This window comes from Musa acuminata, chromosome BXJ1-4, assembly GCF_036884655.1.
Source record: "Musa acuminata AAA Group cultivar baxijiao chromosome BXJ1-4, Cavendish_Baxijiao_AAA, whole genome shotgun sequence".
NCBI classification, from domain to species: Eukaryota; Viridiplantae; Streptophyta; class Magnoliopsida; order Zingiberales; family Musaceae; genus Musa; species Musa acuminata.
This window is the reverse complement of record NC_088330.1, coordinates 30236776-30254661: the sequence shown is the minus strand read 5'-3', so window position 1 is coordinate 30254661 and position 17886 is coordinate 30236776. Positions and strand designations below refer to the sequence as shown.

Sequence of the window (17886 nt, the reverse complement as noted above, 5' to 3'; positions counted from 1 at the left end):
TTAATTTAAATAATTAGGATCACAAGATAAGGATTTAGATTAGATATAAATATATGAGGATTTGGGTTAGCTGCGCTTGCAACCTAGGTGTTTGTTTATCCACTCTTTTAAAAAGCTTGTAAATATTTTTTTTAATACTATAAATACATGCTTCTACTGTCTTCGTGCCAGACTCATCCATGGAATGAGTACTCCTCATTTCTTCTGCACGAGAGAGAGAGAGAGAGAGAGAGAACGATCAATTATTTATTAATATTTTTTATCAAATACCAAATGTTAGTGACATGAGAGAAAACTGAAGGAAAGTGAAAGCGATGCTCAGCATTCATTCCACTGAGTCCACAAAACTCGGTATTTGTCACTCCTATGGTAACTGAAGACGCTAAACTGGACGATTCTGCGTATGCAAGGAGGGTTTACGGACTATTGATAGCTCCACAGGCTCTCCCATTCTAAGACCTCCGGCGAGTGGTGCGCGCTCCATGCTGGTGGGCTCAAAAGCATTCCCTCTGCCATGTTCACCAGCAACTGCGGCATATTGAACATCGACTCATCGTCAACGAACTCGCTGGCATCGTTCCCCAGCCCATGCAATTGTACGGCCTCGCTGGCCTCTACCCTGGCCTTCCCCAGCAACGACGCAGCCGCATCCTTGGCTGCCGCGCGGATGGCGGCTGGGGACGCCGTGGTTGGGGCGGGGCGCGACGCAACCTCGCCCGGGAAGTTGAGCACCGCGCAGCGCGTAGGCGGCGACGTCGTAGGCCACGGCCGCCATCTCCGCCGTCGGGTATGTGCCGAGCCAGATTCGGCTCTCCTTCCGCGGCTCGCGGATCTCTGTCACCCACTTGCCGTTGCGGCACCGAACTCCGTGGTAGGTCGGGTGCTTCCCGTAGGCCGCTCGTTCTGCCCCCATGACTACCTAAGTGCTGTCGATTGGGAATTTAATGGATTGGGTTTGGTGACTTCAATGGCGATGGCGGAGGAGAAGGAAAAGGAGGATGAGATCCGTGAATTAGGTCTATAAGAATACTGAAAGCGTGGGGAATGTTAATGTGTGTAGGAGGAAGAAGAAGAAGACGCTATTTAAACCAGTAGCTGGATTGGCAGTCAGAGTCGCAGCAAAACCTACACGCTTGTTTCCACAAAGATATACTTCACTGTTCATCAGTTTAAACATGCAGTGCTACCTCATCGCCTTCTTGAATCCACATGATCCAAAACTTGACCATATCTTTACACACCTAAACGCCAAAACGAAGAAGACAATGGGTGCGGTTACACAGACAATTTTCCACGTGAGTATATAATACCGAGTGGGACTGGGACTTATTACTCGCTATTGTCATGCAGTTCCACTTGGTGTGCATATATGCACCTTCGTGTATCCATGTCTAGCTCTCCCTTGCAATTTGTGTGTGGGATCAGACAAACCTTGTCACCCTACTTCAAGTTCATTGCCTTTAACTTAAGCATCGGACCGGTTTTAAGCTCACAGATAAACCTTGCATCTACCAATTATTTTATCCCTTCTTTTTAGTTTTGTTAACAATGGTGCATTCTTCTACTTTTCATCATGCGACATGTTATCGTGGTTCGTCACCGAAAGACTCACGGGATGCGGCTTCAGGCATTTGTTTGCAACGAAAGGAACACGAAGGATCAATCTCGTTTGTTTATATTTTGCCGTAAGTGGAGACAAATACATTAAGAACGACCTGTTCTCTCAATCATAATGGAATTTGATGGTATCGAAACATCCCCATTACAGTTGTTCAATGGCGTCTTACTTGGGTTCCAAAAGCTATGTATGACAAGGGCTTACGGTGATTGCTTAACTAACATGGGTTCCGCATCATGCATAAAAGCGAGCCGGTAGTGGATAGCGCACATACCGAGGTTGTCCGGCTCGGGGAGTTGCTGTGATGGGAGAACACCCCAGCCACATACTTGGGATGGCACTGTACTATGCGTTTTTGACGTTACATGCATGCATGCATGCGATAATGTATGTTTGAGATAACACAAACAGCACCTAGATCGATCTTTTAGTTCTTGCAATCTATCTACCAACAGTTCCGTGGTGAAAGGAATGAGGGGGAAAATGGTGACCGGAAGAGTTGTTGAGAGATGTTACAGCTGGTTAAACCACAACTCCTCCATTCTCCATGCGTCAGTGGCAATATGGGTTGCATGATCCTGCCGGAGAAATCAACGACCCATTCAAGTCCATTTTCTTACGGGCCGCGATGTTGGGCTTAAATGGGCCTAAGTAGATACAAAATTTTCCATTTACACTCATTGTTAGGTTTACCCATTTCTCGACCTTGCCAGGTTCATGGAGATGGCATGTTTGAACTTTTATCAGCAGTCGTCGTATTCTACCTCGTCTTCAACTGGACATGACGCATACTTGCTTGTCCGGGAGCAGGTGTTGGATTTATTCCCCGTGGGATTGACGAGATGATGGTCTCCGAGCAGGTAAACGCAGCCTATATATTCCTTCTAGAAAGTCTTTTATTAAACTTATGTTCACTGAATGTCTTTTGACCTCTTCTTTCTTCGTGTGATATCCTAATCTTGTCCATCCCTTGTGCTTTGACTACGTGTATCCTTGAACTAACCAAGTATTTTAAGTTATCTTTGCTACAAAGATATCATAAAGTATAACTCGAGTTGCGCCTAATCATGTAAAGATGTTTAGACCATAAAGATAGAATAAGATATCACTAAAGTCCAGCATTCATGGAGGCACATCCGAAGAACTACTATGCCTCTGCACCCGCCTATGGTGGTGATATAAAGCGACCGCAGTAGAAGCCCATGAAGAGGTTTACGCATCCTTGTGGATGGGTTTGCAAGGAACATCAGAGAAAATTAATTACAGCAAATTAATAAACAGGAGGTCGTCTATTGTTCTATCACATGGGTTTGTTGGACTGACACCGATAGTGGATTCAGCTCATGATCAGCTTTAACAGCCCACAACCCCTAAATCATATTAGAGAGGGTGTGATGACTACGAAAAAAGGTAAAAAAAGACAACAAGTTGCAGTGATTCTAAAGAAAAGGAGGAGAACAAGGTAGAAAAACAAGTGAAAGAAATAGAAGAAGACAAGGACAACACAGATAGAGGAGAACAAGACAGAAAAACAAAAGAAAAAAAGGAAAAAAGACAAGGACAATGCAAAGAGACTATTCTCAATCATCCAGCAGTGTTCTCATATCAAGTTAGATCAAATCTACAGTAGATTCTTACTATGATTACTTGGGAAGAATTAGGAAGGATTTAGAATTTTGAGCATAGTAACATGATCTTTATATCTCAGTTATTCTCTTGTAATTGTTGCTAGGATTTTGGGCAAGAGATTGAGATTTGTATATTCATTATTATTATAGTGGATTATCTCTAGTTTGTCCTATGATTTTTACCTTTCAGATTGAAAGAATTTTTCATGTATATCTTGGTGTTCTATTTGATTATGGTTCCATTTACTTCCGTTGGAGTCAGACCTATAATGGATAATTAAAGTTGAAAAATATTATATTTCAATTAGTTGATTAGAAAATAATAACCCAAAAAGGAACTCATTATTGAATTTTAATTTTGATTTTAAAAGTCATTCTTATATGTGCAAAGAAAATCTCAAAGATGAGAAAAAAATATGTATATTATTAATTAAAGAATATTCATGTTAGCATGGGTCAACTTATTTAGTTCTTGTGAGTCGTTTCTTTGTATTATCAATATAAATAATCAGGTTAAGATAAGAAAGATCAGTAAAAAGATAATTTTTGAAATTAGACATCACAAAGAAAATTTTAGTAAATAATTTTTCAAAAACGAAAAAAATATAAATTTCTTCACTCCCTAAGTCCCAAAAACAAAAATTAATTAATTAGTTAAGTAATTAAAAATATTACCATCCAACAAATGCAACTACCTTCATTTCTTTATAATTATCCTCATAAAGCCGAGTATGACTGTTCCGTGTCGCTCACGCTACCACCATCCCCCAACTAGCTCTTCCCCCCAATCTCCTCTTTCTCCTCCCCTCCCCCAATTCCCATTTGCTATTCCACTAGCCTCAATTCCCATTTGCCAAAAAAAGAGCCCCTTTGATCCGCCGTTTGCTTAATGTCGTAATCTCATAACAGCACGTCACATGCATCACTCCCAAGAGCAATATTCTGATCCCTAATCCTAACTCCATTTGCAAGATGTAATTGTTCGTGTTATGGATCGGAGCCGTCTATATAGCTCTTGGGAGTGAAGCATCTGACGTCAGGCTATGCTGTTACGAGATAAAGGCGTGTTATTCTCTTCTTGATTAACCAACAAATCAACAGAAGTAGTTGAGCTCAACCACTCCTCTCAATTTGAGGGTTCACGAATGGTTAAAGCTCAACAACCTTCTGCTACTGTCAGTAACATAACATGGATTACATAAAGCACAAAAATGTAGGAGGAAGGAGAACAACACATGCTGAGGAGTAGTCATATTCCAAAACTCTTAATAAGAAAGCAAGAGACTACATCTATTATTCCTTATTTGTCTTACAAATTTTCAGCTGATACATGATTCTTTAAGTACAGTGCATCAAAGATGTGAACTACAATCAGAAAGACATACCTTACAAGGAAGATGCTACTTTCGTGGTGGGAACAAACGATACAACTTAGCAAGAAGCAAACTTGATTCGGCAGAGTACCTGCTTATTGATCAGTCCTCCATCAAGCTCAGGAAGATGAACGAGCAGGTGTTAACTGAAATAGTAATGGACGGAAGGTAATCGAATTACACAACGGGAACAGGCGTATTATGTACAACCATACTGAGAAGAGGACGGGAGGGGAGAGGAGAGAAGACGCTTTCCTGTGCTGCTGCAGGTGAGGATGCCCACCGAACGCTCCGCTAGTGAAGGTCGTAGACATTAGGATCGGCGGCGTAGCATCCCAAGATCCTCACGAGTTCGGCGGTCTGCGAGATCTCGTCAATGGCCTCCATGGCCTTTGGGTCCTCCGTCGAGCCCTCGAAGTCCACGTATAGAACGTGAGGGAACGCCCGGAGCGTACCCTTCGCCTTCACGTCCAGAATAAACACCGGTGCCTTGTCCTCCTTGGAGGAGGAGTTGATCACCTCCAGCTTTGTCAGGTTGATATTCCGTCTGGAGAAGGCGGAGAGCACCTTGAGGAGGACCACCATGGAGCCGCCCCGGTGCGCGACGACCATAGAGGTTTTTAATGGGGTCTGCTTGGGGTGGACGGCCGCGCCGGCGGCGGCGAGGGATGTGGGGGCGGCGAGGAGGAGGAAGCGGGTGACGTTCCAGGATTCATCCTGGACGCCATGGGCGAGGACATCGAGGCCGTACAGGAGGGCAGCGCGGGGGGAGGCGATGGCGGCGGTGTCCAGGAGGCGGTTGGAGCGGAGCATCTCAACGGCGCCGGCGGTGTCCTCGACGGGCTCGCAGCGGTGGAGGCCGAGCTGGGCGAGGGCGCGGCCGCAGTGGGCAAGGGCCACGGGGTGACTGATCACGCGGCGGACCTCGGCGGGGCTGACGCCAGGCATGGCGAGGAGGCAGTAGTTAACGAAGAGGCTGATCTCCTGGACGACGCGGAGGTCGTGCCGGAGGAGGAGATCGTAGTTGCGGAGGGCGGCGCCTTCCATGGTGCTCTCAACGGGGAGGATGGCGCGGTCGGCGAGGCCGCGCTCGACGGCAGAGATGGCGTCCGCGAAGGCGCGGCAGGGGAGGGTGTCGCAGCCCAGAAGGGCGGTCTTGGCGGCGAACTCGGAGTAGGCGCCGGGGGCGCCCTGGAAGGCTACGCGGAGGCCGGCGGCGGGTTCAAAGCCGTTGATCCGGGGGTGGCCGTTGATCTTGGGGACGCCGCCGCCGTTGATGGAGGCGGCGCTAGCAGATGCGGCGGCGAAGGCGACTGCGAGGGAGGCGGATCTACGACGAGGGGAGGTCGGTGAGGCCACCGTGGAAGGGATGGTGACGAGAAGATGGCGACGGTCTCTACTGGTGGCGGAGGCGGCGGGAGAGGAGGGGTTGGGGATTTTGAGAGAGGGAGCGGAAGCCATGGTTGAGACTTGAGGGAAGGATCGGAAATTTTGGGGGAAGTGGAAGAGCAAATGGGAAATGGAGGAAGATGAAGAAGAGGCGATAGGGCCGAGTTAGGTGGGGATGGTGGTGGCGTAAGCGACAGGCAACAGCCGTATTTGACTTTGCGTCAGCGATTGGAAGAAGAAGGTAGGAAGACACGAGGAGGATTATTAAGAAATGGAAGGTGGCTGGATTAGTTGGATGGTAATATTTTAAATTCTTTATTTATTTCTTTACTTTTTTTATTTTTGGGACTTTTACGGTTTCCTTTCTGTTTTTTTGAGAAATTAGTTGCTAATATTCTATTCAGACATCTAATTTTGAGATTTTTTTTTCTATACTGCTTGTCGTACCTAATTCTTTTATGCCGATAATAGGAAGGAATAACCGCGGGACCCACAAATAAGACCCTTCGGCAAGGAGACAAGTATGACGACGCGTAGTAGAAGAAATATTCTTTAAACAAATGATAATTTTTTGGATGAAATCCTTAAAAGTATTTCAAAGTTGGTAAGTTTGAGATATTTTTAAATAGTGCTCTAATTTTGATAAATTTTTATATAATATTTTTTAAATAATTATTTTATTTTTGTCGACCATTGTCTTTCGTCTCGTTTTTGTTCATGCCTTCGCCCTCATTGATTGCCCCTCTTCATCTCAAACAATCGTTTATTGCCTATAATACAAACGCATGTGGAGTTGATTAGTGACAGAGGCCTCACCCTTGGCAAACCCTTATAGTCGCCTCCATCGTCCGTATGATTCCCTCGTCGTCGGGGTTTGGGGATTACCCTCGCCATCGATTGTGAGCGAGAAAGGAAAGAGGATGGCTCGTACGCCCTCATCATTAGTTGTGTTGGGGGGAGGGGTGGGGGGATTGCATGCTATCACTTATAAGTCCCCTTATTGTTAATCATTGGAAATGAAGGAGAGAGGCCAACCCATGCATCATTTCTCATAGCCAACCAAGGGAGGAGGTGGGGATTGCATGCCATCACCCATAAGTCCACTTATTGTTAATCACGGGAAAGGAAGGAGAGAGGCCAACCCATACATCTTCATCGTTTCTCGTAGCCAACCAAATGAGGAGGTGGCTCGTGCACTATTATCGTCGACTCGAGGTGAGGGCTATATGTCATTATCTGTAGAACCCCTTCTGCCATCAATCATAGATGAACCCCTTTTATCATCGCTCGTAAACTCCTATCGTCATCGATCACAAATGAGGAAGAAGGGGGCATGACTTGTCGGTACAAGGATTCAAGGTCAATAATAGATTCGATAAAGATAAAAGGTAAAATAATTTTTTTAGGTGACCATAGTGCTCTATAATATTTTTAAAAAAATTGAAACACTCCGAAAATTTATCAAAGATTTGGGCTTGCTCTAGGAACTCACCCTAATTTTTTTGTCATCTTTCTACTATCCATTTTATTTGCATGTAGAAGAATGATATATTAAAATCAAATCAAAATTTAAAAATAAATTCATTTACATCATTATTTTCTAATCAACTAGATGTAATGTATAAGCATAAATTTTACTTATTTATTCATGAACGGGAAATAAAAAACTAATGGTTGTAACCTCTGCCAATCTTACGACTGAGTCGTGATTGAACTTCTCAATATTTCAATGCACCAATTGCGAGAAAAATAATGCATCGCGACAATTATGCCTCGGTAATTAATTATTTTTCCCAAAAGAAATTATATTACTTCAAAAAAATTATGGTGCAACCCAAGCTTAGCTCATCAGACCTCAACAGTGAACACAAGTCAGGAAGGCCAGTTTTATCGCCACTAGCAATCCCCATCCCAGTGTGCATATTTATTATCCTCTTTATATATAGGTTATTTAAAATCCAAAAAACCAATCAAGGCATCAGGAAATATTTCGATAAATGTTGGTGAGGCTCCATGGAGGTGTCTTCACTATCTTCAATTTTCTTATCAGTCAATTCATTATCTGATTCAATCATGATAAATTGATGCCTTCCTTTACTACAACTTTGATTCCTTGAAAGGCCACAATTAGCTCATTGTAGTTGCAATTTACTTCAACAAGAATCTCTGATTTTTGTCCTGATCTGGGTTTAAACCACCCAGATCTTAGTTTTGTCCATTGAATCTTAGTTTGATAAGGTAACTTAGGCCTCCTCTAGATGGACGTGAATTCATGAAATTTATCACATAAGAGACTGAGTGCTAGGTGGTGTTACCGTCAGCCATGATTTCAGGTGCTGAATGGACTATTCAACCAACCCAATTCGGCATTATTGTTGGTCCTAACTGAGCTAGTGGGATTATCTCTCAATCCTAACTCAACTTAAGGTCTAACTACGATAATTTAAGGCATTATCTAAGCAATCTTGATTTGGTATGTCAATTGTTCTTTCAGCGAACTTCTCGATGAGCTTCTAGCGAACTCTCGATGGACCCCCGACGAACTCTCAGTGAACTCCCGACGAACTCTCGGTGAGCTCCTGATGAACTCTCGGTGAGCTTCCAACGAACCACCAGCACATAGTCCGAACCTTCGACGTATCATCCGATATTTTACATATTTGCTAAAGAGTTAGAAGAAATCCTAACCCTATTGAAAACAATATTATTATGGATTGTCCTAACCATGATTTAGAATCACGGATTTCAGTTTCGGAAATGTTAGTTTTGGTTCCGAAACTGTTAGTTCTAGTTTAGCAGGAATTATAATCAGAACCAAAATTGGAGGCTCTTATTCCGATTTTGATTTGAACTGATAATTTTTTATTTTTTTAAAAATAATTTATAATATAAAATTATATTTTTATTTTTAAATTTAAAAAATTAATGTACATCCATAATGACTTAATGAATGTAAATGTGTAAAGATATAACAAAAAAAAAAAAACTTAATATAAAATTTAGTCACTAGTGTTGTCAATGTTAGATGTTTTGTAATGACAGTCGCTTTGGTTGATAGGTTCAAAGCAATGTCGTTTTCTTCACATATAATATCTTATCTTTGTTTTGTTTCTCTTACCTAATTATCGAGGTAGACTTGAGCTTTCACTCATTCAAAAGTCATGCTTAAAAGCTTACGCAATAGCTATCGTCGTTATTAGAATCACTAGTATTTATCTCGTTAAAAAATTTTAAAATTCTTTCACATACATTCCAATAATGTGGATATAAACAAATATACCTAATATTATTTGTAATAAAGTGCATAATAATTCTTTATATTCAAAACAAACTTTAAGCAATTTATATGTAGAATATAGGAATATCCCTAGAAAACTTTTTGAGCTTTTTACTATTTAATTTGTAAAATCTGTCTTATTCTTTCATTACTTATGGATATCCCATAAGAATGAAATAGCTTACTTAATAGGAGAGAAAAAGTTTCAAGAGTTCTAAGTCCATCTTGTACATGTAAATTTAAAACATGGCAAGCACATCTAACATAAAAAAAATTCTACCAAAAGCAGGTTGACAAATTTCTTGTAATTTCATAATATAAGCAGTATTTATTGATGCATTATTAACATCAATAGAAAAAAAATTTAAAAACCAAATAATATTCCTCTAAAATTATTTTTATTATTATATAAATATTATCGACTGTTTGCCATTCATTGAAAACTTTAAAAGTAATAATATATTTTTGTATGGTCTAATCACTATCTATACAATAATAAGTGACTCCTATGCAAGAACAAATGAATGTTGGATTATATGATCCTATCTAATTAGCTAAGATGTAAAATATATCTACTTGAATTCTGATTACAATTATTAACTAATAAAAAAGAAGTTCAATTATAGTAGGATTCCATATGAGATAATCTTTATGAGAGATATTCTTCTAATTACTATGTTAGACCATTTGCTCTTGCCTATAAAAAGATGGAACCTCATAAGGACGAAACACCAATCATTGAAATTATAAATTTATTCTTAGTCCATAAATTGAAGAACATGATTCTTAGTGGCTGCATGACATACAAGAACAACCGCAATGACCATGTGAGATCACTAGACGTGTGAGCATAATCACATGCCACGGTGATCGTATGGGATCGTTAGTCTGCATGTGTGCATAACTGCATAGTGAAACGATGATCAGCGGTGCTAGGTTAATGGCACATGAACATAGAGGTATTCTACCGGTGAGTAACCCATGCATGATGAGAATAACCCTACATGGGCGGTGTGACACGACACGATAGCATGATGTGCGATTACTAGTGAGGTCGTTGGTCGGCCACGTAATAGTAGTTGCAATAGTGCAACAGTCATAGGTGGGGCTCATTGGAGGTGTCTCCATGGAATTATTACATAAAATATAATATAAATTATATTTTATATTATTATATTAGTTTTATAGTCATTAAAGTGGTCTAAATCAATAACTTATAAAATTAAATTAAAAAATAATCTAAAATAATATTCACATGACACATAATTAGGAGATTTAGATAATTTTAAAAGAGAATTTATTTCTAATAATTATGTAATGGGATAAGATAATATTATTTTAGATATTTTTATAGTTTTGGATTATATATCTAAAGGTAGCAATACCATTCCATAATGATGTTATTAGTCCTCCATAAATAATTTTGAGTGAATATTGAATATATCTATACTTCATCCCAAAGGTGAAATATGCTTTGTAGGTTATTTTGTAGGTAATTAAAGATCTTGTAAGTTCTTCTAGAGAAAGATAATTCAAATCTTTAGCTTCTTGGATTGTTGTTACCTTTGAATCCCAACTTTTTAGAAAAAATCTTACACTCCAATTCGAAATTAGTACAGTTTTTACTAAATGCTTTTAATCCATTGATAACATCCATAAAATGGATATATATGTCACTAATAGATTTACTTAATTTTATTTTAAATAACTCATAATTATAAATAAAAAGATTAATTTTTGATTATTTTACTCTATTATGCCTTCACGAGTGACTTCAAGTGTAGTGTCACAAGTAAAAACTCAATTGAACTCATTTTTATTTAAAACATAAAATAAAGTATTAATAGTCTTAGCATTTAAACAAATATTCTCTTTTCAAAATTATTCCTTTCATCTATCGATTTAGAAGATTTTTGAAATCCAATCTCGAAAATATTCTATAAATCAAAATCTAAATAAGAAACTCTTATTCTAGTTTTCCAATAAGTGAAGTTTGTCCCATTAAACATAATAGGATGAGTGATAAAGTATCTCTTAATTACTTGAGAATACTATTTATTCTCTCTTGGGTATTATTCCAAATAAGATAAACTCACTTTGATACCAATTGTTAGGATCTTAATGACACTAAGAGGAGGGAGTGAATCAGTGCTATAGTAAATCTTAATCGACTTTAAAGCTCGATCATAAAATTTATATCAGAAATATAATTAACCAAATATTGAGTGCGAGTAAGGGTTGCAAGTAAAATGAATGATACTAAGTAAGCAATCACAAATAAAAGTCATAGGCAAGAGAAGGAATGAAAACCGATTTAGAGTAGTTTGATCTTCCCGACCCACGTCAACTCCCGATTTCTCTTTCCTCAAGGTCATTAACTTTCGCTACTGATCTTCTTTCTAATAGACAAAGATTAATTATTCTTGTTATAATTTTTTTTCCTTTTTACATACTTAGGAGAGAACATCCATACTCACTCTTTTACAACATATCTCTCATCTCCTACAACTTAGCATCACAACTAAACTCAATAGGAAGGAAGAGACTTAAATAATACTTAAAGAGAGAGCTATAACACTTCACAAACTTAGATGTTTCATCAACCAAGCATAAGTGGGGTATTTATAAGCCCTAAAGGCTTTCAGAATTGAGTCTATAATTTAAAATCTCAAAAATTTTAGGATACGGGTGATACTATCACCATAACTTTTGATGTCATAATACTGGACTCCGACGATAATACCATTATAAAATTTTAATTATGGATGGTACCACCATTGCCATAGGCTGACAAGCACAATAGTGTTTGTCGATTGACTTAAGTAGTACTATCGCTTGAGCCTGATAGTACTATTGCCTAAGCCTACTTTAGGTCATTAATTTGGCCTTTTAACGGGTCCAATTTGACCTGGCTTCAAGCCCAATGACTTTCTTGATAAGTTGACATTGTTTCCACCTGATACTTAATCAAAGCGTAAAGATATTCCCTCATTGGTTATTAGAAGGGGGAGGTGGTGAGCAGATCTCCTCGTCAGCCTCCACCTCCTGATAGAATTACTTTTGCACCTTTTGTTTTCGAGTAATGATCACGATATGCTGCTGAGTTTTTCATTTAACAAAGTTGAATTATTTATGGCTTTGTGTGGCTGCTCTCAGGTTCTTCTGGCTCTACCGCGGTCTTTATTGTGAAGCATCAGTTTTGGGTAAGGGTTGCAGCCCTTCTCTCGTTCCTTGGGTTATATTAGCTTGCATGAGTGTCCTAAGCCATGTTAACATTAGTAAAGTTTCTGGGTGACCAAGTGTGAAAAGCCACACTTTGTAAATGTATTAAGAAAATCCATGTTAAGAAAATCCATCTTAAGAAAATCCATGATACTAACTTAAATTAACCCAAAATGACCTTAATGAAGACTTTTACAAATCAACTATATATTCGACATATTTACGAAGATTTTGAAATATTATACGCTCTTCTAGCATGTCATACGATCTTTCAGCACTTCATTTAAACCTCTAACACATCGTTCTTTCCTTTAATATATTGTCTATTTCACTAATATGTTGACTTTCTCACAAGTGGCACAATATCCGATCCTTCTGACATGATACCCGAACCCATAGCACAAAGTTCGATCTTTGGCATGTCGACCAATCCTTCAACTCGATGTTCAATTTTCAACACGATAATTTCTTGGTATAACGTTCGACTCTCTTGCTCGATAGTTGGCCCTTTAGTGGTCTATGTCACTTATCTCAAAAGCATATTAGTTCAATAAACTCATTAATTGATTTTATTATCAAAATCCAATATTTAATATGGAAAAAGGAGAACGGTTGTAAAGGACTATTGATATTCAATCATTGGAAGTAAGATCAATGGTGAAAGCTAATAGCCTTATGGAAAGAGGAATCAAGAGTGAACGCAGGTCAAAAAGATCAAACCATTATAAATCGATTTGCAATCATTCTCTTACTTGTGATTTTTTATCTTACTTATTTTCATTCACCTTACTTGAAATTTTTGCTCACATTCAACATTTGGTTAATTGTATTGTCAAAATATGTTATTTTGTTGATCAAATTTTAAAGTCAATTAAAATTGTTATAGTACTAATTCACCCATCACTCGTAGTGCCGTTAAGATCCTAACAGGTATAAGGTTTTTGAAATTAACATCCTCAACATAGATTTGATAGAATAAGATAGGTTATGATAATTGAATTAGAAGGCAGATTTAGCCCCCAAATGATTTTGTTTTGAGTTAAAATTTTGGATATATTTAGTTTTCTATATTTTCTAATTTGTTATAAAATTTTATGGTGATATAATGTGGTTTAGCTATAAATAGTAGTGAAGCAAGATTACTCTATAAAATAGTGTAGTTGTTTGATTGGTAACCACTGTCATGGATTATCAATTGAGGTGTGTTAATTTAGAGTTGGAATTCAAAAGAATTTGTAGGTTGAGTATAATCTATTTTGGAGTAGATTCTATCAATTTTTTTATAAATTATAGTTTATATTAAGAGTTATTATTGCCTTAAGATGCAAACATCTTCGTTTAGGCATACATAACCGCGTGTTCCAAATTTAACATGTCTCTAGCTCCCTAGCACTTCTAATGGATGAGGAATATGATCATTTTCTAACATCTTAATTTTGAGTCAAATCATGTAATTATAAGCTTAATTTATTATAAAATAATGATTATATGTAGTATATGAATTCATAATATATTTTTGAAAGCATGTTTTGAATAACATGATGTTAATATACATATGATAGATGCTTAAAAATATATGAATTAAAATGAAAATATATTACACATATATATTACGATATATAATATGGAAGTATGCATATATGTTATGATGTATAGTATAGGAATACATGCATATGTTACGACGTGCGGTGTGGGAGTGCACGGATATGCAATGATGAATGATGAATATATATATATATATATATATATATATATATATATATATATATATATATATATATATATATATATAATGACATACTGTCATGGATAAAATTATAAATAGAGTGTTTAATGTAATACTCATGTATGTTCGTGTTTTTTGATTTGTTCATACTTTGAACAGCATGTAGAGGGATTGTGGAAGGCTTAACAACTTCTTTTTAGTTGGGTTTGATAGTTATTTTTGGCTTGTAAATAAATGTTGTGTTATATGGACACATGTGAGAGATATTCGGTCTGTAGTGGACCATCTTGGACCTTTTGTTGTGCGACCATTTAGAGCATGTAAAGTTTGTTTATAATTTTATATATATATATATATATATATATATATATATATATATATATATATATATATATATATATATATATATATATATAATGACATACTGTCATGGATAAAATTGTAAACATAGTGTTTAATGTAATACTTATGTATGTTCGTGTCTTTTGATTTGTTCATACTTTGAACAGCATATAGAGGGATTGTCGAAGGCTTAACAACTTCTTTTTAGTTGGGTTTGATAGTTATTTTTGGCTTGTAAATAAATGTTGTGTTATATGGACATTTGTGAGAGATATTCGGTCTGTAGTGGACCATCTTGGACCCTTTGTTGTGCGACCATTTAGAGCATGTAAAGTTTGTTTATAATTATATATATATATATATATATATATATATATATATATATATATATATATTATGACATACTATCATGGATAAAATTATAAACATAGTGTTTAATGTAATACTCATGTATGTTCGTGTCTTTTGATTTGTTCATACTTTGAACAGCATGTAGAGGGATTGTGGAAGGCTTAACAACTTCTTTTTAGTTGGGTTTGATAGTTATTTTTGGCTTGTAAATAAATGTTGTATTATATGGACACTTGTGAGAGATATTCGGTCTGTAGTGGACCATCTTGGACCCTTTGTTGTGCGACCATTTAGAGCTTGTAAAGTTTGTTTATAATTATATATATATATATATATATATATATATATATATATATATATATATATATATATATATATATATATATATATTATGATATACTATCATGGATAAAATTATAAACAGAGTATTTAATGTAATACTCATGTATGTTCGTGTCTTTTGATTTGTTCATACTTTGAACAACATGTAGAGGGATTGTCGAAGGCTTAACAACTTCTTTTTAGTTGGGTTTGATAGTTATTTTGGCTTGTAAATAAATGTTGTGTTATATGGACACTTGTGAGAGATATTCGGTCTGTAGTGGACCATCTTGGACCCTTTGTTGTGCGACCATTTAGAGCTTGTAAAGTTTGTTTATAATTTACATTAGTTATGAAGTGTTTACTGAAATGATTGTTTGTGGATCTTGAGTGAAGCGATTTCTCTAACCCGTTTTATCTTTTGTAAGTCCTAAGGGACCATTGGAGGTTTCGGGGAGACTGACCTTTGCGGATAGACACGCAAGAGTGCCGCACGACTTAGGCAAAACCAACTAAGTTCGTGATAATACGGTGTGAAAGTACATGTATATATCATGATATATGATATGAGAGTTCATGGATGCACTATATTTTCCTATTACATGTACTATGACCTACCTGTGGATAAATGCGTTAGCATTTACTTTGAATCAAGGTTTTACCTTTTTATTATGCATCTATGGTACGTTATATGTTGTTAAGGGTGTCATAAGACGTAATTTTATCATGAAATATTTTATACATTTGATTTTAAAATGTTGCATATAGGATACGATGTATTCTCACTTAAATAAAACTATAAAAACTTATACTTAGTGAGTTGTAACTTATTATAGACCCTATTTTGTAAGTAAAGACACTAATATCTTATTCATATGAATAGGTAGAGAGGCGAGCAAACACCTACCTGGCAAAGCACAAATATAGATGATGACCTACGATGATTTTTGTATATATAAATTTTAACAGAATATGCAAGTATGATTCTTGTGATTTATGTGTTTATAACATATGTATAATTGTCAAACACTATTATGTATAGGAGAGGCCATATAGTTTTGCTTAGCAATAGAACATATTTCAAATTTATCAACTTTCCCATTATATTATTGTTAATAACATAAAACAATAGCAAGGTAGCATCCTATTCTAGTCATGCGTATATGCATGTATGATATGTGTGGAATTAAGAGTAGAGTGTTATATATTTTCCTAACTCGAGTGAATTCAGAGAGGCCCAAATTTTATCATTACTAAAAGGAATGATAATAAATTATGCATCTCTATCAGAAATAGTATTACATTTTAGCCACATGAGATTGCTCCTATTTGTGTTGAAATCCTCCTTCCATAAGTTGAATCACGACCACCATAGAGTGAAGCTCCTTGAGGGATTGCACCTCGTGCTTATCTGTTCGAACTAGGATGAGAATTATCAAGGGAGTTGAAAGTTCATTTAATAAGACTCTCCTTAGAGATTCGAGAGCGTCTCTTCGAGATGGATCAGCATCTCAAAGATATGAAGAAAGAAATCAAATAGGGAAGAACCCGGAGTCAGCAACTTACATCTAGTCACCCCTCATATAGCACATCGGAGATCTATGATGGAAACTCAGATCCATCATAGCACACTGTAGGATTTCTCACACAAATGGTGCTTTATAGAACCATTTATGCATTGATATACAGATCTTTCCCAACCTTCGAGAGCTTTGGGACCTGTACTAGTGGTGGCTTTATGTCGTGCATCCTCGACGTCGATAAGTGCATCCGCTTCAACATGTTCGAGGCGAACGCCAACTACGTATTCGAGTCCAACAAGAAGGCCAAGACTTATAAGCTGAGCCTCAACAAGTTCGGAACAAGAGGAGCTTAAGAGGCCGTATGCAGCGACGAGGAGCCATCGCTGCAGCATGCTCAGAGAAAGTGCTAGCCTCAAAGGGAGCTTCATGTACAAGAATGCACCTACTCTTTGCCAGGAGCTTCATGTACGATACACCGCCGAGAGGCACCTCAACGAGAAGCTTCCATTTACATAGCCGGTTGTCGCACCTCAACCTGGTCATTCCCAGCCTCGACGAGAAGCTTCTAATTGGACTCAAACACGTAGTTAGTATTTGCCTTGGACACGTCGAAGTGGATGCTCTTCTCGTCGACGCTACGTGACATGCCATGGAGGCTCTGCCACCGCTCGTACACGTCCCAAAACCTCTCCTCCGACCCGATATCCTCCTCGGTGAAGGGAATGCTTGTGGCCAATGCAACGACGACGGTGAAGGGATGGAGTTAGGGTTAGGGATCGGAGCCGTGCATAACTCTTAAGAGTGAAGCATGTGGCAATTGTGCGATTAGGAGAGTACCGCATGCAACGAACGAAGGATTGGAGAGGCTTCCTTCACTTAACTGTTATTGTCTTCTCCCCAAACCATTAGTGAGTTTGATTTAAATCAAAACCCAATCGTATTAACACAATCTAACTTAAAAACGTGATTGATATTAGATGGACAATATTAACAACAGACTCAGAGCAGAGTCTGCTGGTAACCTCAGCGAGCAAAGAGGAATCTCCAAACCAGGAAGGAAGCCCAGACATACACGCTTTCTCCCACATGCAGCTTGCCCAAAGAACTCTAGACACG

General features: G+C 37.8%; 2 protein-coding genes across 2 annotated transcripts; both read right to left on the bottom strand.

Moving 5' to 3' along the window:
- Nucleotides 1-382: 382 nt before the first annotated feature.
- LOC135672133 (ethylene-responsive transcription factor ERF023-like) lies at nt 383-913 on the bottom strand. Its single transcript, XM_065180585.1, has 2 exons — nt 619-913; nt 383-528 (listed from the first exon to the last, which is right to left on the bottom strand). The coding sequence occupies exons 1-2, from the start codon at nt 911-913 to the stop codon at nt 383-385; spliced, it is 441 nt and encodes a 146-aa protein (XP_065036657.1).
- A 3598-nt stretch (nt 914-4511) lies between these two features.
- Nucleotides 4512-6227, bottom strand: LOC135652213 (arogenate dehydratase 3-like). Its single transcript, XM_065173015.1, has one exon. It carries the CDS (start codon nt 6078-6080, stop codon nt 4914-4916), a length of 1167 nt encoding a protein of 388 aa, XP_065029087.1. The 5' UTR covers nt 6081-6227; the 3' UTR covers nt 4512-4913.
- Between the last annotated feature and the right edge of the window lie 11659 nt (nt 6228-17886).